General features: G+C 38.4%; 1 protein-coding gene across 4 annotated transcripts in view; it reads right to left on the bottom strand.

Moving 5' to 3' along the window:
• Positions 1 to 910: 910 nt before the first annotated feature.
• agbl5 (AGBL carboxypeptidase 5) overlaps positions 911 to 26,882 on the bottom strand; it is an 89,543-nt gene continuing 63,571 nt past the window's right edge. For 2 of the 4 annotated variants that reach the window (XM_052024874.1, XM_052024877.1), the window contains exons 14-18: positions 20,044 to 20,121; positions 17,962 to 18,014; positions 11,932 to 12,089; positions 8,937 to 9,055; positions 911 to 3,690 (exon numbers count right to left, since the gene is read on the bottom strand). In XM_052024874.1, coding sequence (XP_051880834.1) covers positions 3,619 to 3,690; positions 8,937 to 9,055; positions 11,932 to 12,089; positions 17,962 to 18,014; positions 20,044 to 20,121 — 480 coding nt within the window. In that variant the 3' untranslated portion in view covers positions 911 to 3,618. The remainder of the gene's footprint in view (positions 3,691 to 8,936; positions 9,056 to 11,931; positions 12,090 to 17,961; positions 18,015 to 20,043; positions 20,122 to 26,882) is intronic. The other 2 variants (XM_052024875.1, XM_052024876.1) reach the window with 2 other exon arrangements.

Raw genomic sequence — 26,882 nt, 5'->3', positions numbered from 1 at the left:
GCAAGCTCAATTTGACCTAGTGAGTTATTAGAACAATTGGATTTTATTAAATCCAACTATTCAACCTGCTATATCTCAGAAGAGCAGATATAAGCACAACAGATTACTGCACCAATACAAATATTTAAATTACTTTTCAAGTTAACTTCAGATGGTATTCTCAGTTTCCATAGTATTCTAGTAGTTAGTCATATGCTCTCTAGCAAATTATTATTTCCCCAAGGTAAAATACTGCAAGTTTTATTCTGAAAAATTCTTAGCCATTTTAAATTTATAATTCTGCAAACAATAATTTGTAAAGTTGTAAACCCTAAATGTCTATTTGCAAGAGCCCCTGTAGTTAACATGATTAATACATGGAAGTGAATGTATTCTTATTCAGTTCCTTTACCTAGAAAATGAAAATCTTGTCATCCAAATCTTCATGAGAACCCAAAACTCAACTGATCTTTTGCAACATATTTTTATTACATTCAGCTATAGTCATTGTGAAAATTGTCAACTGGCAGCAAGTTTTAATGGAAGATGTTATGTGAATGTATAGTGCCTATTATAAATGCAATCTACATCATAAAAATCCTTTGACATTTGTTTCTGAGCACGTGAGCACAATGTGACCACCATACAGAAAAGAAGTAGTGTTTATTTTTGGCCTCCTTATTCATACAAAAATAGCTCTCTTGAACTTCAGAAAATATCATTTAAACCACATGTAAAATGAAAACCTGTTATCTAAGAAGTGAGTGCATAGTTTATGGTATGAGGGATAGAGAAATGGGAAAAGATTGCTTAAGGTGGTGTTTTTGATCTCCATTGCTCAACTTAGTTTCCCAGTATTCATTTTACAAAGTTAAGAAAACTTGCTTTATTTTGAACTATTATACAAAGTGTTAAAATTCCTTCAGAAAGCCATAACATTCTCTTAAAAAGTAAAAGAGTGTCAATAATTAATTACCTCAATTTCCTGCCAGATATACCATACTGAAGAAAGAGGTCATTATTAAAAAGTTAAGTGTTAACAATCTCAAAATTTCTACTGAGGTCTTCAATTGTGCAACTATATTAAATAAATCATTATTTAAAATAATACACAATTAACTGACCAGGTGGAAAACAATCAAAGACTTCTTAAGTTTTACTTAGATATCAAACCGAGTTTCATTGTATCAAAAATAACGGAACATTTCACAAACAGTTACAAAGTCCACTGTCTCTTTAGTTCAGTGTTATTACCACAACTAATCCTTATTAATCATTTGTTACAGAGAATACTTTTCCTGCGATAATTTACAAAATCAGATGAATGTCACAATTAAAGTTACATTGACTAGTCTATTTTTGAAAGATGGCAAAGTAATGCCTTAATCACTGCATAATTCAAATAACTGGAATGTTTTAACTTGGATATACAGTACCCCAAATATTATGACAATGAATTCCAGTACAACAATCTCCACAATCACATTATACCAGATGCACACATTACAGAATGTCTAACTTTTTGTACAAAAGTTAGTAACTTCAGAAATTATCTTTACATGCCTATCAAGAATACAACTCAAGCTTTGAAAAAGTATTCCATTTCAAAATTCAAAAATATATGAGGAAACATTCAAATGTCAAATATAAATTTTAAAATTAACATGGACTACATCTGTAGTGATTAGACATGAGCCAGTCAGCATTCTAAATAATAAAGGTGGTGAAAAGAAGTCAAAGATCAAGCTGATAAAAAACAAAAATCCAAAGTTTGTGTTTTTAAAAACTGTCAATTTCTACAAACTACAAAAATAGTGCTGAGTTGCCTGACCAAACAAGCCACCTCTGTGCTGGCACAATTATGTTTCTTTACATTCAATCAGGCACTTGTGTAACACGTCATTAATTGGATAATATGTTGCAGAAAGCCTGATTAAAGGATGATTTGCAGTATTTTTATAATGTTAAAAATGTTCATTCAGGCTGTAGTAATTGCTTTGTAACAGCTCTTTTGCCAATGCAAGATTAGCAGACTGCATAAACAGCAGACAGCAAGAATCTGCAGTCTTTCGGAATGGATACAGATTAGCACTTTTGGAACCAGATGCAATATGGACAGGTATAATAAATAAACTTCTTTGTTCTCTGAGACCCAATGGATCATGCCTTACATCCACTGGAAGTTACTTCGTGTTTGCCCAAAGCAATTGCACCAATTAAAATGATAATATTTGCATTTGGTTGTCTTTACTCAGTTCCAACAAATTATCTTCTGGCATTCTTGTGCATCTCAGGATGTTTCCTTCATTTGATAGTATTTCACTTCAATTGCTTCAGACATTTCTGATGTCAATCCAGGTTTGCATTAACTGGTTTCCAAGCCATGAAGTTTACAGTTCTAAGATGCTGGTACCCACCAATGAGTAATGAAAGATCACATTAAAAGGAGCTTCTGGAGAAGAGTGATCATAACAGCATAGAATTTCACATTCAGTTCGAGAGAGAGAGAAACATAGATCTGAAACTAATGTCTTGAATTTAAATAAAAGCAGTTAAAAAATTGATGAAGACGGAGTTGTCAAAAGTGGACAGGAAAAATAAACTGAAAGACTGTTGATAAGTAGTAGCAGACACACAAAGAGATATTTGATAATTCTCAACAGAGATATATTACTTTGAGAAATAAGGACTCCATGACATAAGTTTACATCTTATTCCCTTGCTGAAAAACCTCAGCAGATCATCCCCATTTTCAAATGCTTCAAAGCATCTTGAATATTACGAGCACTCTGCTTCCTTTTCTTCCTGTCCTATTTCCCAATATTTTATAGCCAGAAATGGTCAGCTCCTTGACAAGCCTAACCTTTGTTAATGCCATTTTATCATACCCCCAAAATAATTTGTACCACTAGCTTCAACAATTTCATTTACAGTACTTTGAGAAATAGGAGGAATTATTGCAGGGGCAGAAATTGTGATCCAGATTATCACCATTGTTGCCTGCCTTTAGCCGGCAAAGTGAGTGTGAAGAGTGTTACTCTAAGGGAATGAGAACCAGAAAAATTGATTCTATTACTTCTTTAATATAACACGGGTGGTTCCCAGAGTGGCCAGTTTCTTGAAGAATCCAGCCTCTGATGAAAAGTTTAAGAACTAGTGTTAAGAGTTCTTAAAATATAACCCACCTGGTGTTGGACCAATAGCCTAACTTGTTGACATATAACAAGAGTGCCATCAACATTTTAAGAAACTTACGTTGGCACATTGCTAGCTTTGAGCTACAACCATTTCAAATGTTTTCAACTGCAATGTTTTCAAGAATTTATAGAAGACTTAAAAATCTACAGATGGATTAAAAGCTTCCTTTCCATTTAATGCCTATCCCTAATTGCCTTTGAAACCATCTTTTTGAACTGCTAAACTCTGTGTTATGAAAGTATACACCACTGAAACTATTTGCCAGGGAATTTCAGGATTTTAACTCATCAACAATTAAGGAAAGATTATATTTGCCCAAAGTAAACACAGTGAACAAAGTTATGGGTAAACTGACACCAGATACACACTCAGTTCAGATCAACTCAAAGACATTTGAGAAAATAGTTCAATACAAACTGTAGAAACATTATAATTAGGGTATCAGCCATCAGTGCAAAATGAAAAAAGCTTCCGGTATGTGGGTATCTGCTCTGTTCCAGTTGCCAACGACAGCTGTTGAAAAAGATAAAGAGGCTATGTAAACAATATACAGAACCGCAATGTTTTCTTCATTCATCTGAAAGCAAATTAATTATTCTCTTTGATCATTGTTTCAATCCATCGCAGTCTCACAGTTTGCATCAAAATCCCAAGGATACTGATGAGATTCTAGCGATTGAACACACGTGCCACTGGAACTGGATAATTTGTGGAAAATGAGGGGTTGAACACTCCAGAATTTTGTTGAAGTACATCTAACCAAAGTATATCTAACCAATAAACAAAATGTCTCAACACCTCACTCATCAAATCTTACATATTCTAGCTACCACTCAGTGTAGTAAAAGGTCCATGGTAGATATATTACCTCCTTTACTTTTGTTTTTGTTGTCTATTTGATATGTAATAATTACAATGAAGCAGCCATTCTCCAAATAACTTAGAAATGCAATCTAATCATCATTTTCTATGACAAATTGTTTGATTTTTAAAATGAATCTTAGTACAGAAAATTTTAACATGCATATTTACAAATTTTGCTGCATTCCCATTTATATATTCACTGCCAGCATGGTGAGCTAATGCTACATTCTGATTGTTCATAAGGCACCACATTAGCTGACACACCATAAATAATCCCCTAGGAAGGAATTCTAAGACACAGGTGATAAATTGGTACTTAAAATACATTTTTCAGTTGGAAAGGGGAAACAATAATGACAAGGCCTTGCCTTGCACACCAACCAGGACCAAGAAACATCCCAAAGCCACACTGACAGACAAGAATATTCAGGAGTTCCAGATGACCAAACAATAATGCCTTCCATATGCTAGTGGACAGTCTAACTGAGAAAATGGGTCTCCCAGGGCATTAAAAGCAGATGGATATTTTTCAATAATTACAACCTTTACCATAATCAGCAGAGTAAAGAAGTCAGAAAAGGTGCTTTTGAAATATAGCTCATAATAAAATCAAACTTTAAAAATATTCCTGAATTAAATGTACCTTGACTTTCTCTTGACCCTGAGTGCTTCAGACTGATTACTGAATGAGAGGAAGTCTGTCTCAGAACCAGAACCTCTTTTCAAGAAAACAATATTAAAACTGCACAGTGTTTGCTCATATAAATAGAAATGATAAACTTATTTAAAAAGGATCCACTTGACATAGCTGTTTTCACTCCAGATCAAAGTAACAAATTTTTGCTACTGTAATCTATTTGAGACAATTGGACACTTTACCAGATTACAAGCATTGTTAGAACATAATGAAATAGCAAGTACAATTTCCAATAACATAAGGTTATTCACCAAAGAATGTCGTCTCAGAGCCCAGCTTTTGCAATGTCACATGAACAAACCAATTTCTCTAACTTCACCTGTCTTTTTAACCCCTCTGGTATAACTATCAACAAGTGGCAAAATTCATTTCCATAAACATCCAGAATTGGTTTGTAGTTGCATAGAGGGGCACCAAAGTCAACATATACCTTATTGTTTATTTTAGGCAGCAATCCTGCATAAATATGCTGAATTCTCCAATGGTAAATAATCAAGTAAAACACACTGACCTAATATAGTAGATCAGCAACAGGGTAGTATAGCTTGCCACTGAAGGGGTCAGTACCGAAATGCTAAAGTGGATTACTTTGGTTTTGCCAAAGGCTTCTGTGTTTGCAGGCCTGAGGGAAATGGCCATCTGGAATTCCCTATTATTTCCAAAGATGCAAGTGGATATCAGGCAATAACGGAATCAGCTAAGCAGTTATTTCTCAATTTCTGGACATTCTATGGTCCACATTGTCTTGTCTCATAAACGAATGATAGCTAAATGAGATGCCTTTGGAAACTTAACTCAGAACAGCTCATTACCTTCAGATGAGACAGAAGAAATTAATGTTACCACACTCAGAAATCATTTACCTTTCACTAGGTGTTCAAATACCTTGGACATCTAATTTATATTTAGAAACAAATTGAAAGAGAAGATACTCACCTTCTGTGTGTGAATATAAACTAATTTAGAAATTAATAATGTTTTATCCAGCAGTTCTTCATTAAATATAAACAAAACAAAAGAAAGGGTTCTGCAGCAAGAATGGGAGTGAGAACCAGAGCAGTAGGTCAGCAAGTAGAAGGATTGAGGGGAAAGTAAAGGTTAGGTCAAGTAAGTCTGATAGGAAGAACAGGCAGGGCCAGTTTAATAAACACTCTTGGACTGATTGGCTGAAGTGTACTCATTTCAATGCAAGGAATATTACGAGTAAGGCAGATGAATTTAGAGCCTGGATTAGGGCACGGAACTACGATGTTGCGGCCATTACAGAGACTTAGTTAAGAGAAGGGTGGGACCACAGGTCATTGTTCCAGGGTTTCGATGCTTCCGACATGATGGAGAGAGTTGTAAAAGAGGTGCGGGAGTTGGACTACCGATCAGGGAGAACGTACCAGCTGCACTTAGAAAGGGCATCCTGGAGTGCTTATCCAGTGAGGCAATATGGGTGGAGCTCAGGAATAAAATAGATGCAATCACAATGGTAGAGTTATACCATAGGCATCCCAATAACCAGTGGGAGATAAAGGAAAAGATATGTAGGTAGATTATGGAAAGAGGTAAAACCAACGGGGTTGTTGTAGTGGGTGACTTTAATTTCCACAATATTGATTGGGACTTCTTTAGTGCCAGGTGCTTAGATGGGGCAGAATTTGTTAGGTGCATCCAGAAGGGTTTCTTGATACAGTATGTAGATAGTGAAACCAGGGAAGAAGCCATACTAGACCTTGTTCTGGGAAGTGAGCCTGGCCATGTGATCAGAGTTTCAGTGTGATAGCAGTTTAAGAACAGTGATCATAACTCCATAGTTTTGAAGATAGCTACGGACAGGGATAAGACTATACCTCAAAGGAGAGTGCCAAACTTGGGGAAGCCTAATTTTAACAGTATTAGGCAGAAGCTGAGGAGAATAAATTGGAAGCTGCTGTTATTGGCTAAGACATATCTGACACGTGAAAAAGGCATTTGGTCAGAATTCAAGACCAACATGTTCCTGCGAAGAAGAAAGAGCAGGATGGCAAGGTTCGGGAACCTTGGATGAGTCGTTGCAAATTTAGACAAAAAGGAAAAAAAGGAAGCATATGTAAAGTTCAGGAAGTTGAAACTGGATAGAGTCCTAAGGGAATATGAAGTAAGCAGGAAAGAACTTGAACAGGAAATCAGGAGGGCTAAAAGGGGCCATGAAATGTCCTTGGCAAGTAGACTTAAGGAGAATCCCAAGGCATTTTAAAAGAGGGTAGCTAGGGAGAAGGTAGGACCATTCAAGGACAAAGGGGGGAATTGCTGGGACCTTAACAGAGATCTTTGTATCCTCTTTAGTCACAGGCAAGGTCCCAGAGGATTGCAGAATAGACAATGTTGTTTATTTGTTGAAGAAAGGCAATAGGGATAATCCAGCAAATTATAGGCCAGTGATCATTGCATTAGTGGTGGCGAAATTACTGAAAAAGATTTTTCGGGGTAGGATTTATTCACATGTGGAAAAGTATGGACTTACTTGGGATATTCAGCATGGCTTTGTGCGGGGGAGATCATCCTTACAAACTTAATTGATTGAGTTCTTGAGGAGGTGATGAAGATGACTGATGAAGGTAGGCTAGTGGATGCTCTTCACATGGACTTTAATAAAGCATTCGACTGGTAGGTTGATCCAGAAGATTAAGGCACATGGGATGATCTGGTGGATTGGATTCAAAATTAGCTTGGCCATAGAAGACAGAGGGTAGTGGTGGAGGGCTGTTATTCTGGCTGGAAGTCTGTGACCAGTGATGTTCCGCAAGGGTCAGTGTTGGCAACCTCTGTTGTATGTGATATATATAAGTGATTTGGATGAAACATAGGTGGGCTCATTAGTAAGTTTGCAGATGACACGAAAATTGGCATAGTTGTGGATAATAAGGAAGGTTGTCAAAGGATACAGGAGGATATAGATCAGCTGCAATTATGGGTGGAGAAACAGAAGATGGTGTTTAATCAGGGCAAGTGAGGTGTTGCACTTTGGGAGGTCTAATGTAAGAGAAAAGTATACAGTAAAAGGCAGGACCCTCAGGAACACTGATGTACAGAGGGATCTTGGGGTGGAAGTCCAGAGTTCCCTTAAAGTGGCAACACAAGTAGATAGGGTAGTTAAAATGGTGTACAGCATGCTTGCCTTCATTGACCAGGGTGTTGAGTATAAAAGTTGGCAAGTCATGTTGCAGCTGTATAAAACTTTGGTTAGGCCACATTTGGAATATTGAGTGCAGTTCTGGTCACTGCATTACTGGAAGGATGTGGTGGCTTTGAAGATGGTACAGAAAAGGTTCACCAGGATGTTGCCTGGATCGGAGAGTATTAATTGTAAGGGGAGGTTGGACAAACTTGGATTGTTTTCTCTAGAATATCAGAGACTGAGGTGCAACCTGATAGAAGTATATAAAATTATGAGAGGCATAAATAGAGTAGATAGCAAGAGTCTTTATCTCAGGGTGGAAATGTCAAATACTACAAGACATAGCTTTAAGGTGAGAGGGTGGAAGTTTAAAGGAGATTGGCATTTTTTTGTTTTTACACAGAGAGTGGTAGGTGCCTGGAATGCGCTGCCAAGGGAGGTGGTGGAAGCAGATATGACAGCAACATTTAAGAGGCATTTATACATGGACATGAACAAGCAGGGAATAAAGAGAAACTGACTATGTGCAGGCAGATGGGATTAGTTTACATTGGCATCCTGGTTGGCACAGACATCGTGGGATGAAGGGCCTGTTCCTGTGCTGTACTGTTCTATGTTCTGATAAATTTTTAAAATGCACGTTGAATTCAGTTTAGATTTTGAATTGTTCTGCAAACTTTCCACAGGCATTTTTATGGGGTAAATAAAAATTAAATGATGATAAGAGACAAATTTAAATAGTATCTCATTATATTTTCAGAAATGCCTCAAAAGGACTTAACATAAGATAAACTGTATAAGATGATTTTAGCATTTAAAAAAAGTATGTCTGTACTAGGTAGACAAGATAAAATTTATTGTAATATGATTACAGAAAAAATGCTAATTTATTTTTCAATGTGAAGTACTGAATGTCCTAAAGTCAATTAAATGTAGTTGCCTCAATGGAATAAACCTGTCATCAAAGGTCTGTGAAGCAAAGAGCTTAATTCTGTTGGAGTGGTTCTGCATTGCCCCATTTTGGCCAAATCTATATCAATAAGCAAAAAGTACCTTCTCACAGATATCCAGCTGAGTTTCTGCTTCACTATTGGTAGTGCGTACAGAGTCTTGAGAGCTACATTTCACTGCTGATGGAGTCAAGGTCATTGCAGAACAATCCAATATGCTACCTGTCAAAGAAAATCCATTGATTATTTACTACATTTATCCCAGATTAAAGCAGGCATTATTTTGTGTGGGATACTTATGATCCAAACTACAATTTATTCAATCTTTGAATTAGGAATATTAAGTGAAAATAATCTTCAAAATAAATGATCTTATCTTGTTTTCAGTTATCCCACAAACCCTTCCCAAAGTCTGAATTTTAATGGAGTAAATAAAATTAAATGATTGGAAGAGACAAATTTATATAGTGTCTCACTACATTTTCAGAAGTATCTTAAAAGCATTTAACATAAGATAAATTACGTTCAACTGAGTAAGTTAAAATGCTAAAGTTGGAGAGCATGTTTTTCACTGCATGATTTAGCCTGGGGATAGATTTTATTTAAATTCACTCAGATGATGCAAGTGGATGGCAATGTACATCTTGCACGTTGCCCAAGTCATAATAAATGTGCATCAGCTAGCTGTGTTTCTCTATTTAGAAAGGAATTGAACTGTAATGGAACAAATAAATTGAGATGGTTTCATACACCATATTGACAAGGTCTACAACAGAATCAAATGAGAAAAACACTGAGTTAATTCTATGATCATAGGAGGTAGCATGCCTCAGGGAACCATATCTAGGTTGTCCTAGCACCATCCTGGCTAGATCATACTTTGCATACAGCTGCCCAGGTTAAGCCACAGAATGAAGCCTATTCTAACAGACTCAAACCGATTGCAGATTAAAGATAATTGTGCTACCTTGCTGCCCCACCTGGATTTACTTTCCACAACAGAGCAGCTCACTGAGAAAGTTGTAAATTCTGTGGGAGCAGGGTGAGAATAAAGCAGGAATTTAGTGCAAATGGAATTCAATGGTGAAAATAAAAATAACTGAGCTAATATTATTGAAGCTGTTCTTTTGTTGATTTCATGTCTATTAATATTTAACCATCCACTAACTTCAGCTGAGCAGGTGTTAGTTGGGTGCTGTTTGGCTGAAAGCTGATTGGCCAAGCTTACATTGGCTTAATGTGAAAGATACACAAAAGGAAATAGACAGGAGTCCAGCTTCTATGAAGTGTGCATTAACTGAGCTGGGTCCAGAATAACCTCTCCTAAAACAGGAACTGTGTGAGAATGAAACTGCGGCAGCATGTGTGGATTGGGGGGAAGAGTAGATCAGCTGATATTGTATTCAAGTAATATAAAGGCCATTTCAAACATATCAATTTAAAACTGGTAGTTCAGGGTGAGATAATGAGGTGTCAATTCTGTAAAATGTAGGATTTCTTGAACCAAATGTTGATTGAGCCAAATACATCTGTGGAAATATTATCAATATTATTGCTCAACCTCAGTCTTGGATCTCAAGGAAATAGATATAATCAACAGATAACGGGAAACAGTCACGGCCAATGCAGAAGGAAAGGTGAGCAACTTCCTAAGGAACAACGGACAGCAGTAAGGGATGCTTGGAACACAAAGACCCAGGTAAGTTATGTTTTCAAACAGATTTCAACCTAAACAGGGCACCACAAATACACACCAACAGCAGAAACAAATGAGAAAATGGCTGAGGGAGGAAAGAAATGGAAGAGCCTAACAAAACAGCCAACAGTGTGGTAATGGTTAAAGGTGTCACACAAATATTTGCAATCCAGGCTGAGATTCTTGAATGTTTTGATATCTCACTGGTGCTGAGGAAAGGGGTAAATTGAAGAGGCTGGAAAAATTTGTACAAAGTGAAGAAGAGCAATCACTTAACATAGTCCATATGAAAGTCAATGTCATCTATAAAGAAAGATGAAGTCCTGGAAAATCTATTTAGGAAATGAGGAAACATGTTAAAAGACAAGTTATTTCACTATTACACTGCAGAAGCCAAGAGCAGAGGAAGCTACAAAAAATATTAATCAGGCAGGTTAAAAAGTAGATGGCATTGAAAGTACAGTGATGCAAGTGGGTAAAAGAACACATCAGTAATCAGGGCAGTCAGTAAATGGGCCATACAGCATCTATGGAGAGAGAAACAGTTATTGTTTCAGACCAATGACAATTCATTTGATTTTTTGACAGAAATATCTAATTCTATGGGACAGAATAAATTCAAATAAACTGTTTCTATCAGCTGGGGTTCAAGAACAAGAGTGCATAGATACAAGGTTAGATGTCATAGATTTACGATAGTGAACAGATAAAATTTATTTTACACAAAGAATTGTTACAATATAAAAAATTCATTTCCAGAATTAATAGTGAAATAAGATTATATTGGATAGGTAGCTGAAGGTGATGGGTTACAAAAATGGATAAATAAATTTATCTGGAATCAGATGGTTTAGATTGACTAGTCTGCTTCTACCTTTTAACTGTATGTTTTTTCACATGTCATTTTCTCCCCATACCCAGCTACTGAATTAGTGGCAGAGCATCATCAGCAAGGCATACCAGGTCACTCGATTTATTGTCAATTCCTAATTTCTTTCAAACTGAGGAGGCATTATCAATCACTTTGGTAGATCTGGATTTTATTTAGGCCTGTAAGGGTAAGGATAAACAATTTGCTTCCCTGAAGGACATCAGTGAACCAGATGTGTTTCTACGCAATTCCAGTTACTTCAAGTTAACATCACTGAGACTGCATTAATTCCATTATTTAGTTGCTTAAATTTAAATTCCCAGCTACCATGGTGGGGTTTGAACTTGTGTCACTGGATCAATGGCCCAGAACTCTGGATATTAGACTAGCAACTTAACCACAGCACAGATGTACCACAGTAATGCAAGTTACTCCTGTAACTGTTGGTTTGAGTTGGATGATGTGGCTGAGTGCTTTGAAATCATACAAAACATCTACAATACCACCCCAAATTGAGACATCTGAACTTACAACCTTTAGGCTCAAGTTGCACAACTTTCGGCTGGACACTCTTCAATATTTTCAATTCTGGGTTATGATTGGCGGAACTAGTCAGGCGGAGATTTCCCTGGGATGCAAGCATGCCACTTATTCTCACTGGGATTCTACTGGGTCTCAGCTGTTCAGAACTATGAATAAAGAAAAATACAAGTCAATGCACTGACCAGAAAGACATAAAATATATCAAGATCTTTAACTTATATCCTGGAGAGCACAGATAGGAAGAAATTGTGTTGTTGCTCCAAAGACCTTTTAGTAGATGAGCTGGATATACAGTCTAACAGTATCATTAAAAGCCTTGAGTCTAGATCACAATGGGACAGGTTTTGCACCATTTCCAAGATCTCTAGCTGCCTGCCCTTGGACAACCCTGTTGTAGCATGAGACAGTGCAGGACGCTCCCAGTATAGCTTTGATAACCAGTGAGGCCTTCCCCCAGAATCACTGACAGTCAAAACTTAAATGGAACTGTTATGAACATCTCTCATATTTACAAACATTCAAAAGATCTCTGGAAATTATCTCTACCAAGAAGAACAAGGGCAGCAGCACATGGAAGGATCACCATTTTGGAAATATATCACTATCTCTTCATCTCCATTGGGTATAAATCTTGGAACTCCCTATGCAACAACAATGCTGAAGGATTGCAACCGTTCAAGTTGGCATCTCTCCATCACCTCCTCAAGGGAAAATAGGAATGGAAAAAGTGGAATAATGGAATTTTTATTTGTTGGAATGCAGGTGCTGACAGCAAGACAAGCAGTTACTGCCTGTCTCCAAGCTACCACCTCCTCTTCAAGAGCAATTAGGGATGGGCGATGAATGCTGGCACTGCCAGTGGCACCAGCATCCTGAAAAATGAATAAAAATTCAAAAAATGTTTTATATAGGTGATTTTTGAACAAAACACAAGAAATCACTCACATAAATCAAAAATAATTCCATACATTTCAACTTTATGAAATAAATCAAAGAGAAATCATGTTCCCAACGGTTGTTTGTTTTCCATTGATTTTTTTTTTATTATTGGGGTCACACCGCAGTACAAGGAAATCTGCTGTCATGTGTGCCACCTTTGTGGGTCCCAGGACTTACCGGAAGAGGATGACTACACTTCAGCAGAAATCCTGAGCTTCTGCTCGGTTAAGTAATTAAAAGCCAACATAACCAGCTGGCTCCACCAGTAAGCAGAAGATCTGGGTCAATGTCTGGGTGTGAAGTGCTCTCATTGTTGATGTCTGTGACACACGTGTGGCATATTCCCCCCTTCTGCACCACAACAGTCATCTGAGTCATTTTTCATTTCATCCGGAGATCCAAAATGGTTTCTATCTCTCAGGTCCTGATGCAGATGTCTCCAGAAAAATGTGAAAAAAAAGTTCCCATCCTGATTTCTACCAATGTCATACAGTCAAAGAGTACAGCTCTATCGAGACCTCATGGACCAAATAGATCAACTCACGCTTTGAAATGGACTTTCCTCCATTATTCCACCCTGTATCAAATGAAATAATATGAATAATTGGGAGAAAATTGGACAGGGTAACCTGGTACTCCCTTCCTTCCTAGGACTACGTTTTCCTTTCTCCTCCAATCATGTCCCAGCAAGAATGGCTTCTGCCTATCCATCCACTGTCCCACTACTTGTGTGATATCTCATAGGAAAAGGATATTTCTCTCCCCTTTGATCTCCCCACTCAATGATTTACTTTTATCAAAGAGATAAAAAAACACCTTTGGGGCTGTTCTGTTGCATCTTAAACATTCCTCTGCCTACTGTGTATATCTTACTGCAACATCAAATATTGCTTCCCAGTACTGAGGCGGCTGTCTTTCTTATTGCCGAGGATCTCCCCTACATATATTAGCATTCCCAAAAGAATAAGATTTATGTATTTACCTGGATCAGATTTGGGGAAAAAAATGCAATATAATCAGTGAATTTAATTTCTGCACTTTTGATATTGGACTTGGTACAAATAAATATTTCAGGACATTTTATGCCAGCATGAGGGAACTAGGGATGTGTAGTTTTGATTTTACTAGCCTTCCTTTCTTTCATCATTAACCAAGATTCCATAATGGCAGATGAGATTCATTAAATATCCTTCTTGATAGGAATTGGAGGACCCCTATCATTCATCCATTCACCCCAGGTTGCCATCAATGATACATTGGATTATGATAATGTAAGAAGACAGCTTTGAATCTCTATAGCTCCCTGTGCAGACCACATGTGCAAAATATAGAAATCTCCCCCTTCACTTTCCTTTCCCAGCACCTCCATTTCTAGCCCCTGTCTGTTTCTGAAATAACTGTGAAAGGGTTTCTGTTTCTCCCCTTTCTGAAACTTGCCCTTTCTCATCCTGAACAATCAATCCTGGCAGGGGCCGATGCTTTGTTCCCACACATCCCCATGTCAATGGATTCCAAGCCTGGCATGATGTTGAACACTTCTTCCTCCATCTCCGTCCCCATGCCCATTTCTTTGGCCGGAAGTCTTCATCCCAGTGTGCAGACCCTTTCCCCTGATCCACTTGGATATCCCCTTCTGGCCTCTTCCCTTTTCTAGGTCTATTCACTGCTAACTGCATTGTGACTCTGACTGCCTTGATTTTATCACTCCCCTCACTCACGCTCACCTGTCCATTTCTGAATGCTCTGCTCACTAAATCCAACTCTGAAACCAGCTGTCAAGGATGTTCTGCAAAATGACTTCTATCTCACAGAAGCCATACCTCTCAGACACATCCTTATACTTCACTCAGGACAATCACTCCACCACCAAACTTCAGGCCACTGTCTCCCACACAATTATCAACCTCATTTCCTGGGAAATCTTTCTTCCACAACTTCCAGCCTTGTTGGGTCCCAAGCCTGCACAGTCCTCCTGCCCAAGCTCCACAAGCGAACTTTTAAGGCAGACCCATTGTTTCCGCCTGCTCTTGTTCCACCAAACTTATTTTTTCCTACCTCGACCCCACACTTTCTCCTCTGGTTCAGACCTTCTGCTACTTCAACAGTTTCCACTCCTGGTCCCAACTAGCTCATCTTCATCATGCGCATACAATATCTTATTAGAAAGCAACAATTCACTGGCACTTCTTCAATCCAGTGTGCTGCATTCGGTGTTCACAATGTGATCTCCTCTACTTTGGAAAATCCATACACAGATTAGTCACTTTGCAGAACATCCACATTCGATCCACACAGTAGCTTCTGAGCTTCCTGTTTCTGCAATTTTAATTCTCTATCTCACTCCCATTCTGACCCATCTGTGGCTTCCTGCAATGTCACAATGAGGCCCAACGCAAGCTTGAAGAACAACACCTCATCTTTTATCTGGGCACATTGCAACTTTATGGACTCAATATCGAATTCTACAATCTTCAGAAACTCACTTTCTCTGCCTATATCAGAACTGGCCATTTCTGCAGTAAGTCAGTCATCTGTGATATTGACTCAGTTTTTCTCTCTCCATTAGCACAGCCTGACTTGCTGGACATGTCCAAACACCCTCTAGTTCACCGCATTTTATACTCCTGTCTGTATTATCTCTAACTCTGTCATTCACCCATTAACTACTGGCCTTGCCCTATCACATTGTCCTATACATTCCCTTCCCCCGCCACCTTCTCTGCAACTTAAAACTAATTTGCTTTATCTCTTTCTCAGCTCTGATGAATGGTCTTCAACCTTAAATGTTAACTCTGTCTCTCTTTCCAAGGATGCTGCTAGACCTGCTGAGTGTTTCCAGCATTTTCTGTTTTCATTCTAGAGAACTATACCCAAGTTAAACATCCATGTAGAGAGCATTATGATGATCTTGCAAAACATCTAAAGGAGAGATACAAGACTAATTCTTGGCCTACATAACCTCAGTTACAAACAGGCTTAACAACTTATCATCTATTTTAGAGTACAAGAGACAAATTAATAGAGAATAATGAAATAATTAACAGTTGGATAATATCCCTGGCATAAATTGCAACTGGTATGTGATGTTTACTCTGCATATCTTCAAAAAGAATTTGGACTGGTTCCTGATTTGGGCAGAAATTGTATGACAGAGAACATATGAGCGATTTTTAAATATAGGTAGCATATAATGCACACATGACTTCCCTAAGTGGTTTTGCTTCTTCCAGTGGTTAGAGAGGAATTTTACAAAGAATCTTGGCTTTGGTATTTTTGCCAACAGAAGAGATTATACGGCTAAGGGTGGTGGCTGATGGAAAAGAAACTGAGGGAGCAAAAGATTTTTAGTCATGATCAGGCTTGTTCGACTGAGAATCTTTTCCTGCCTGTTCGCATGGACATTTGTACTCCAAGTATTGTAATGCTCCTTCTCCAATGTTTTTTGTTTTGCTGATGGATACAGCTAGGATTTATGGGATAATCAGGAAAAGCATACTCCTAATTATAGGATCTCACAACACATTAACTGAAAGATATAAGTGACATCCAGTCCACTGTTGATTCACAGTGCATGTTAAATCCTGTCATAGGTCATCTTACAATCAGAGAATTGTTATGGAGCAAAAAGACAACTATTGGGCCCATGAAGTCTGTACCTGCAGATCAATTCCATCAGTCCCTTCCCCCAATCTTTCCTATAGTTTGGAAAATTATTTTCCATCAATTGCTGATCTAATTCCCTCTGGAAAGCCTCAATTATGTTTTCACCACACTTACATATTTTGAACTCCAGATCATAACCACTATATATATAAAAATGTTTTTCCTCACATTCCCCTATTATCACTTGCCTAATTTTTTTTAAATCTATGCCTTCAGTTCTTGATGCATCCATAAATGAAAACTGCTTCCCTCAATCAACCCAACTTTGATCTTGCAAACTTCTGTCAAATCTCCTTTCAACAATATTTTCTCCAAGAGGATAACCCCAGGTTCTCCAGTCTAACACCACAGCTGACATCCCTTAACCCTGGAACCATTCTAATAAATCATTGGATAGTGGATTATCAGAGTTTTAAAGTACATCCAGATTTTGGGTGAAGCTTGCAGCCAAGAATATCTGACAGAAATATCTACCAATGCACAATTATGAAAGTGTACATTTTAATGTTACACTGATTTACCAAACAGTATAACATTTAGATCATACACTTTTGCAACAATGTTCTGGCTACAATTTCCCTTTTATTGTCATTAGCAAATTTGACAGATTTACATTTAGTTTTGGTATCAAGGTAATTTGCATAGAGGTAACTATCAAGAATTGGAGACTTATGAAATGTTTATTTTGTGAAAGAATATTTCCTGCAGATATAAACATAGATAGCTGTGCACCCAACTTAACTCAGCTCCTAGCCTTTTATATAGTTCATGTCACATTAGCCTGTGTGAACACTGAAAATTTGAATTTAATCTGCAAAATTTATCAGATTTTCTGAGAATGCCAATTATTTTAATAAATTAAAAGAAGGCATTGTTACGCACAAATAAAATAAGGCAAAAAGTAAACAATTCAGCATATATAAAGATGGAAGACAAGTCAAAAACGTGGGGTAAAGAAGCAGACCTGAAAATTTTATTGCCATTTTTCATGGCGTTATGCAGTTTATTACAATAGAAGCTAAATAGAAAGAATGTGCAATATATTTGGGTTAATCATGTAACAATTAAACACACAAATTCATATTCAACTTTAAGGGGATATTAACTGTACATTTAAATTTTTGTTTTATGTTCACATGAAATCACTTAAAGTGTACATGTATAAGCTTCATAGATAAAACTTCTGGAGTACTAAACAATGTTTCTGCAAGTGTAATGTATTGCTGCCCATCTTAAAGAAAATAATAGTTCTGTGGCACTTTAAGTGACATGGAATCCAACTAAAAGGAACCGAAATGAAAATGAACATCTTACTAAGCTGATCTTGATGATGTCAAGCACTGTGAGTCGGTGTGTGTGAAGGAAGGTTTTATAAGAGAATAACCTGGTTTAGAATACAAAGAAATGTTGCACTACCTGGTGATATCAAAAGATGCCCTGACTTTTAATTTGTTCTTCTTCAGTGGGTTCTGGGGGAACAAAAGAGATTTTTAAGACAACTGAAACATAGCAGACTAAAAAAAAAACAAAAATCACATGTATGATTTTTATCCCAATGAATAGCTCAGAAATCAGCTTTGTGCACATATATGGGTGCAGGTTGTCAGGACAAAATGACAAGCATATGCGCCCATATGTATTGTGGCAGTGATGCTGTCAGCTTTTTCTAACAAGTTATATGACAAGCCAGTAAGGCATGTGACAAATATAGGAAAGTAACTGTGATCCATTACTGGCTGCCTAAAGTCAGCCATCAACTCTCAAATCACAGAACTGTTACAGTATCAAAGGTGGCCATTCAGTCCATTAAACCCATACAATGTAAAGAGAGATCCATCAAGCCCCAACCCCTTCCCCTTGCCTTTGCCAAAGCCCTGAAAGTTCTTTCCTTTCAGATACTTATCTGGCTCCCCTATGAATCTGCCTCCAGCACTATGCTTGGCAGTGTATTGCCCAGACCATAACCACTTGCATTGTTAAAACATTTCACTTCATATCACTTTTTTGGTTCTTTTGCCAATAATCTTCACTCCTTGTCTGCCAGTTGTTGACACCTCTGCCAATGGAAACATTTTCTCTCTGTCTATGCCATTCAAGATTTTAAACATCTCCATCATATCTTCTTGTAACATCCTCTGTTCCAAGGAAAATCAACCCAGCTTCTTCAGTATAGCCAAATAACTGAAGTTGCTCATCCCTGGAAACATTTTGGCTAAGTCTCTTCCACACCCTCTGCAAAGCCTTTGCATATTTTCTAAAGTGGGACAGACAGAACTATATGTAATGCTCCAGTTGCAGCCAAATCAGTGTTTTTAAAAGTTCATTGTTACTCTTGTACCTCATGCCTCCAACCATAAGGATCAAGATTCCATATACTTATTTTGTTAACCACTTTCTCAAGCTGTCCTACCACTTTCAATAAACTCAACACATGCTCCCAGATCGCTGTTCCTGTATTTTCAGAATTCTACCGACTAGTTTATATCACCTCTTCTTATTCTTCCATGTTGCCACCTATCTGCCCATTCCACCAGCTTGTCTGCATCTCCTTGAAGTCTATTACTATTCTCCTCATAGTTCACTGTACCACTACAATTTGTATCATCCTTAAATGTGCAAATTGTCCCCTGGATACCCCAGCCCAAATCATTAATATTGATGAAGAAAAGCAGTGGCTCTGGTACCAATCTCTGGGGAACTCCACTGCACACATCACTCTAATGTGAAAAACGTCTCACTTCTAGACACTACCTCCTGTCACTTAGCTAATTTTCTACAACACTTTTTTATTCCATGGCCTTCAATTATGAATGCAAGCCTATTATGTGCACCTTATGAAAGGCCTTTTCAAAGTCCATATATACAATTACAACCATATTTCCCTCATTGACCTTTTCTACTGCTTAATCAGAAAACACCATCCAGTAAACTATGATGGGCGGCACGGTAGCGTAGCGGTTAGCGCGACGCTATTACAGCGCCAGCGATCGGGGTTCGATTCCCGTCGCTGTCTGTAAGGAGTTTGTACGTTTTCCCGTGTCTGCGTGGGTTTCCTCCGGATGCTCCGGTTTCCTCCCACATTCCAAAGATGTATGGGTAGGTTAATATGGGTTTAAAATGGGCGGCGTGGACTCGTTGGGCCAGAAGGGTCTGTTACCACGCTGTAAATAAAATTTAAAAAAAATTTATCTTAATTTTTATTTGCCTTTAACAAATTTGTCCAGACTTGTCAAATTGACTACCAATTCTATCCCTGTTCATTGTTTTTGAACTTCCCCACCACAGGAGTTAAACTGGTTAGTCAGTAGTTACCATGTTTATCCCTACACCTATTACAATTTTTCATTCCTCAGGCACAACCCCTAAATTTATTGATGTATGTAAGACCCTGCTCAGAGCCTCTGCAATTTCCTGCCTTCCTTCCTAATGCAACTGTGGATGTATCTCATCTCATCCGTGTGATTTATACACTTTGAGTGCAGATGGCCATTTTAGTACCTCCTCTTCATCAATTTTAAGCCCATCGAGTATCTCAACTACATCTTCCTTTGCTTGGTCTTCAGAAGCATCTTCTTCCTTTGCAAAAAAAATGATTTGTACTCATTTAGCACCTCAGTCATGAGTAAATTTCCTATTTGGTCTCTGATTATTTCTCCTCTTATACTCCTTTTCATATGCAAAAGAATAGTTTTGTATTCCCTTTAATATTTGGTTATAAACTCCCTCTGATTTACTTTTTTACTTCCTCTCTGCACTTTGTATACTCTGCTTCTCACTTGGGTAATAATCTGATTTCTGTCATATGTTCTTTTTATTTGCTCTATTTTACTCTTTTTTGTCACCCAGGAATGCATTAGAATTTTCTCTGATTAGGGAACTAAAGGTAAAGGAACCACTGGGAACAAGTGATCACAATATGATTGAGTTTAGTTTCAAGTTTGAGAAGGAGAAGCTGATAACTGGTGTATCGATATTTCAGTGGAATAAGGGAAATTACAAAGGTATGAGAGATGAGTTGGCCCAAATTGATTGGAGGAGTAAGTTAGCTGGAGGGACGGCAGAGGAAAAATGGAAGAAATTTCTACAGGAAATAAGGACAATGCAGGACAGATATATTCCAAGAAAAAAGAAGGTTTTGAATGGAAAAAAGGCACAGATGTGGATAACGAGGGAGGTGAAGGATAAAATAAAAGCAAAAGGGGCGGCGTACAAAGTAGCAAAAATTAGTGGGAAAACAGAAGATTGGAACGATTTTAAAAATCTGCAGAGAGAAACTAAGAAGGTCATTAGGAAAGCAAAGATGAGTTACGAAAGGAAGCTGGCGGACAACATTCGGAAGGATTCTAAGAGTTTTTTTAAATACATAAGGAATAAAAGAGAGACACGGGTTGACATAGGACCAATTGATAACGGTGCAGGAGGTATTATAATGGATGATAGTGAGATGGCAAGGGAATTGAATGAATATTTTGCATCGGTCTTCACCGTGGAGGACATAAGCAATGTGCCCGTTAGTCAGGAGTCTCACGAATTGGAGCTGAGTTCAATTGAGATTAATAGGGAGAAGGTGCTTGGAAAACTAAAGGGGCTTAAGGCTGATAAGTCTCCCGGACCAGATGAGGTGCATCCCCGGGTTCTGAAGGAGGTGGCTGTGGAGATAGCGGAGGCATTGGCGATTATTTTTCAGGAATCGATAGATTCTGGCATGGTTCCGGAGGACTGGAGGGTAGCGAATGTAGTTCCGTTGTATAAGAAAGGTGGGAGGCAGCACAAAGGCAATTACAGACCTATTAGTCTGACGTCAGTGGTGGGAAAATTATTGGAGTCTATCCTCAAGGAGGAGGTTACCGAATACCTAGAGGCGCAAGGCAAGATAGGACCTAGTCAACATGGTTTTGTGAAGGGGAGGTCCTGTCTGACCAACCTATTGGAGTTTTTTGAAGAAATCACAGGTAGGGTGGATAAGGGAGAGGCGGTAGACGTTGTGTATTTAGACTTTCAAAAGGCCTTCGATAAGGTGCCTCACAAGAGACTGATTAATAAGATGAGAGGTCATGGAATTATGGGCAGGGTAGCAAAATGGGTGGAGAATTGGCTGGTTGGCAGGAAGCAAAGGGTGGAAATAAAAGGATCTCGTTCTGGTTGGTTACCGGTTACTAGTGGTGTGCCACAGGGGTCGGTGTTGGGGCCTCTCCTTTTTACCTTGTACATCAATGATTTGGATGATGGAATAAATGGTTGTGTGGCTAAGTTTGCAGATGACACCAAGATAAGTGGAGGAGTAGGAAGCATAGAGGAAATAGAAAGAATGCAGAGGGACCTAGACAGTTTAGGAGAATGGGCAAGGAAATGGCAGATGAGATTCAATGTTGAGAAATGTGCAGTTGTACACTTTGGAAGTAGAAATAAGCGGGTAGATTATTATCTAGAAGGAGAGAAGATTGATAGTGCGGTAGTACAAAGGGACTTGGGGGTACTCATACAAGATACCTTAAAAGTTAACCACCAGGTTGGATCGGTGGTTAAGAAAGCGAATGCTATGTTGGCATTCATCTCGAGAGGTATAGTGTATAAAAGTAAGGAAGTGTTGATGAGGCTCTACGGGGCGCTAGTGAGGCCTCATTTGGAATACTGTGCGCAGTTTTGGGCCCCGCATCTTAGGAAGGATGTGCTGACGTTGGAGAGGGTTCAGAGGAGATTTACGAGAATGATTCCAGGAATGAAAGGGCTTAAGTATGATGAGCGTTTGTCGGCTCTTGGACTGTACTCGCTGGAGTACAGAAGGATGAGAGGGGACCTCGTAGCGACATTTAAAATGTTGACAGGTAAGGATAGAGTAGGTGTGGCTAGGCTGTTTCCCTTGGTGGGCGTGTCCAGGACCAGAGGGCACAATCTTAGAATTAGAGGGTACAGTTTCAAGACAGAGATGAGGAGAAGTTTCTTTACCCAGAGGGTGGTGAAATTGTGGAACTCCTTGCCACGCACAGCAGTGGAGGCCAGATCAGTGGGGGTATTCAAGGAGGAGATAGACAGATATCTAAATAGTCAGGGTATCAAGGGATATGGGGATAAGGCTGGCAAATGGGATTAGAATAGTTTTTTTTTTCTCTTTTTTTCCCACCCCATTTCTTTTTCCCTTTTCCTTGGAGCAGACTCGATGGGCCGAATGGCCTGCTTCTGCTCCCTTATCTTGTGATCTTTGGTGTGATGTGTTATTAATGCCTTCCAAAAGTGCAGAAATTTTACTCCATCATTATTCCTTAATTGCAAATTATTACTTTTTGGGGGAAAAGATGTTAACTGTCACTTGCCTTGCTCTTTCTGATAAGTTGCTGCTGGCTATTTCTGATTAACTATGTATTTCTTTATGTTGACTAAATTTATTTTGAATTATGGATTCCTGAGAATTTGCCACAATTGATATTAACTGTGGCTATAGCTATTTACCCTCTACTTTGTGAGCAAATATTTGATATTACTGTCCCACAATCAGACTCATTTCTTCAAATTACATAAACATAATTAAGAAATACTTAACATTCCTTATTGTGCTATTGCCACATTTCATGACATTCCCATTTAGCCCTGCTATTCCCTCTTTCTATATCCCTCCCCCAATAACACTTTTTATATTCTGTATGCTTTTGCTTTCAACTGTTCTGTTTTATTAAAAGATTCCCGTATTGATTTGTTACTGTTATCTGTACAATGCCACTCTTTTGTGAACCCCTTTTCATCATAAAGGAGTATGATCATAATGTACATCCTTCTTGCATTTGAAGATCTCCCTTTGCTGATCCAGTAATTCATTGCTAATTTTTCTGCCCTATCAATTTTCACCGGGTTTTCTTTCATCATACCCAATTGATAACTTCCAGTCCTGCAGCCTTATGTTTGTCTGAATATTATCCTTTAGAATCTCCTTTGACCGGTCCACTGTCTCAGGCTCCGTCTCCAAAGAGGCAGCAAGGAACTCAGGTCTCCCCCATGCAGACCCTGTAGCTGTTTCTCTTCCATCAATTATTTCTTGCTGCCTGTAACCTGACTGCATTTTCTCTTTGTATTGGGACCGGTGCTGGGGGAGGTGGCACCTGTACAGGCAGGATGGTTAGTACCTCAATAGAACTGGAATCAATGTCCTTACAGGATGTTTCACTGGTGCTTTGTGTGTGCATGTGTGTGTTTGGTTGGCGGGAATATTTATACTAATTTGGCAGATGTTTTAAAAGTAGCAAAAGAGTGCTAAAGGAATAAAGGAATTTAGTGACATAATTAGCACTGCATCAAGAAAAAGACAGCTTTTAGAATCAGGAAAAGTGCAGAAAAGGTCTAAGATAGGCTTATGGTGCACGTATGTAAATATAAAAAAAAACATCTTAAACAAAGTTTGTGATTTATCCCACCAACTGTAATCAGTTGCCATTGGTAATTGGGCATTCAACAGCCGAGGTCCTAAACCCTGGAATTCCACTCTAAACTTCTTTGGGATTACATCTCTCTTTTCTTCTTTAAGATACTCCTTTGACTAAGCTTTAGGTCATCTGTCCAACATTATTTATGTAGCTCAATGTCAAATCTTGTTTATAAGGCCCCTTTGAAGTGCTTTGGGACATATAATGAGTTAAAGCAGTATATAAATACAGATTTTGGTTAACAGATAGAGCAGGATAGAGGATGTGTTGATCGACAGGGAAGGAAGTATGATAGATGGGAACACGGTCCTACCTTCAAGTTTCTGGGGATCAGTGCTGGGTTTACTTTTGTTCTTGGTCTAAGTATAACTGGGACCTCTACTGTTTGTGATAAATATAAATAACCTGGATGAAAACATCAATAGGTGGGTTAATAAGTTCGCAGACAATACAAAGATTGGTGGTGTTGTGGTTAGTGTAGAAGATTGCCAAAGGATACAGCGGGGTATAGATCAGTTGCAGATATGGGCGGAGAAATGGCAGATGGAGTTTAATCCAGCCAAGTCTGAGGTGTTGCACTTTGGGAGATCAAATATAAAAGGACAGTGCACTGTTAACGGCAAGACCTTTAACACTGTTGATATACAGAGGGATCTTGGGGTCCAAGCCAATAGCTCCCTGAAAGTGGCTGCACAGGTTGACAGGGTGGTAAAGAAGGCATATGGCATGCTTGCCCTTATTAGTTGAGACATTCAGTTCAAGAGTTGTGAAGTTATGTTGCAGCTTTATTAAACTCTAGTTAGGCTGCATCTGGAGTATTGCATTCAATTCTGTTCACCCCATTATAGGAAGGATGTGAAGGCTTTGGAGAAGGTGCAGAAGAGGTTTACCAGGATGCTGCCTGGATTAGAGGGCATGTTCTATGAGGAGAGGTTAGACAAACTTAGGTAGTTTTCTCTGCAGTGGCGGAGGCTGAGGGAAGACCTGATAGAAGTTTATAAGATTATGAGAGGCATAGATGGAATAGACAGCTGCTATCTTTTTCCTCAGGGCTGAAATGTCTATACCAGAGAGCTGCATTTAAGGTGAGAGGGGGTAAGTTCAAAGGAGATGAGCGAGGCAAGTTTATTACACAGACGGTAGGTGGTGGAGGGGTTCCTGGAATGCACTGCAAGGGATGGTGGTGGAGGCAAATACAATAGAGATGTTTAAGAGGCTCTTAGATAGACACATGGATATGCAGAGAATGGAGGGATATGGACATTGTGTAGGCAGAAGAGATTAGTTTAGTTAGGCATTTAATTACTAGTTTAATTAGTTTGGCACATTGTGCTGTACTGTTCTATGTTCTATAATATTGGCAGAGTTAGGACTTTGACCAGATAGACATATAAGGCACAGTGAAATGAGCAGACAAGTGGTAGGTGGATTTTAATATGGAGTTCCAAGAGAGAATCAGTGAATAAAACCCTATCTTAAATTGAAAGGTGCCAAAAAGCATTAACATATAAAACTGGCTCTGCAAATTTTTAACTCCCTGAACATTAGGGTGCAGATGGATAAAGAGTGGGAAAAAGGGCCTTCACCGATATCAGCTTGTAAGAGAGAAGCAAAGAGCATGAAAAAATTAATAATAAAATTGTATCAAACATTGTTTCACCCACAGCGAGGGAACTGATGACTGGATGCTTCATCACAGAAAAGAATGAAATTAAATCCGTTAGGGGTTGTTAGACATTGGACATCCTTCAGTAATTATGTGGATAGCAAGCACTAATACAAACAAGAACCAGTCTTCAATAAAGAAAAACTGTTCAAATGTAAACTACAAGCAGTGATCAGTTTTGAAATTAAAATGATAGCTTTGTAAACAAACAGTACTCTCTACAGGCTTCTGGCCCACAGCAGGAAGAGCTCAAAAGATATGGCTTGCAAATTTGCATGACCATGAGATGTTCATCAGCCAATGGCAATGGCTGTATGTTAATTGGCTTACATCAAACCAGGCATCATGCACCTTCAGCCAAGTTATTTTGTATTATTGTGACTGAGATCAAGGAAGGTTACAGACCAGACTTATTTTGTCATGGGCATATTTGTTCTATCAATAACTGGGATATTTGTGAACCCAGAGAGTCAGTCCTCACAACACTAATTTTGGGTGGCTGGGTTCTCTATCCTCAGAAGCTTTTCAACCATCAATGTGAATTACTTTGTTCCTGCAAAACTGTTTGAATTTTTAGAGGTGTCTTGTCAGTTACAGTGTGCTCCCATTGTAAATATGTAATTCAATAGAACCATTTGTTTGACTCAAAATATTGAAGTGAACAATGTAATTGTAGCTATTAAAATTGCATTGAATCACTTGCTGTTATCTTTGTTCTTAGAAGTATAAAAACTCAATGTACTTTGAGTTTGGAGAGATTCTACTGGGAGTGTCACAAAAAGAATGCCTGTTTGTTGTGATGGATAAAGACCTTTTACATCCACCAGCTTCAGTCTCCAGTGGCAACAAAATTCAGCAAAATCTTTTCTTCATCCTCACCTAACAAACAAACCTGATCAAATCAGTTATGCAAAGGTGTGCTGCTTAACCAGAAAAACCAAGGCTCATACTAATAATCCAGAGTATGTGGTAAAAATCACTATGGGGGTATTTGATGGTCATAAAATGTCAACTTATCCTCCAGCATGGAAAATTAGACCTTTCCCTACCTGAGCTACTTGTGACACTGGTCTCACATTTATATGAATGACCATAAAATAACATGGATTGTATGAAAGTATGATAAGTATAAAGAAAGGAACTGGAGCAAATTAAGAACAAGGCCCACTGGATCCTTCTAAAAGCAAGTGGATGGAATAAATAATTAGCCTTGGTAATGAGGCTCATGTCTAATGAAACGATGATAACACAAAGCAAGA

This window comes from Pristis pectinata, chromosome 10, assembly GCF_009764475.1.
Source record: "Pristis pectinata isolate sPriPec2 chromosome 10, sPriPec2.1.pri, whole genome shotgun sequence".
NCBI classification, from domain to species: domain Eukaryota; kingdom Metazoa; phylum Chordata; class Chondrichthyes; order Rhinopristiformes; family Pristidae; genus Pristis; species Pristis pectinata.
This window is presented reverse-complemented; position numbering and strand designations above follow the sequence as displayed.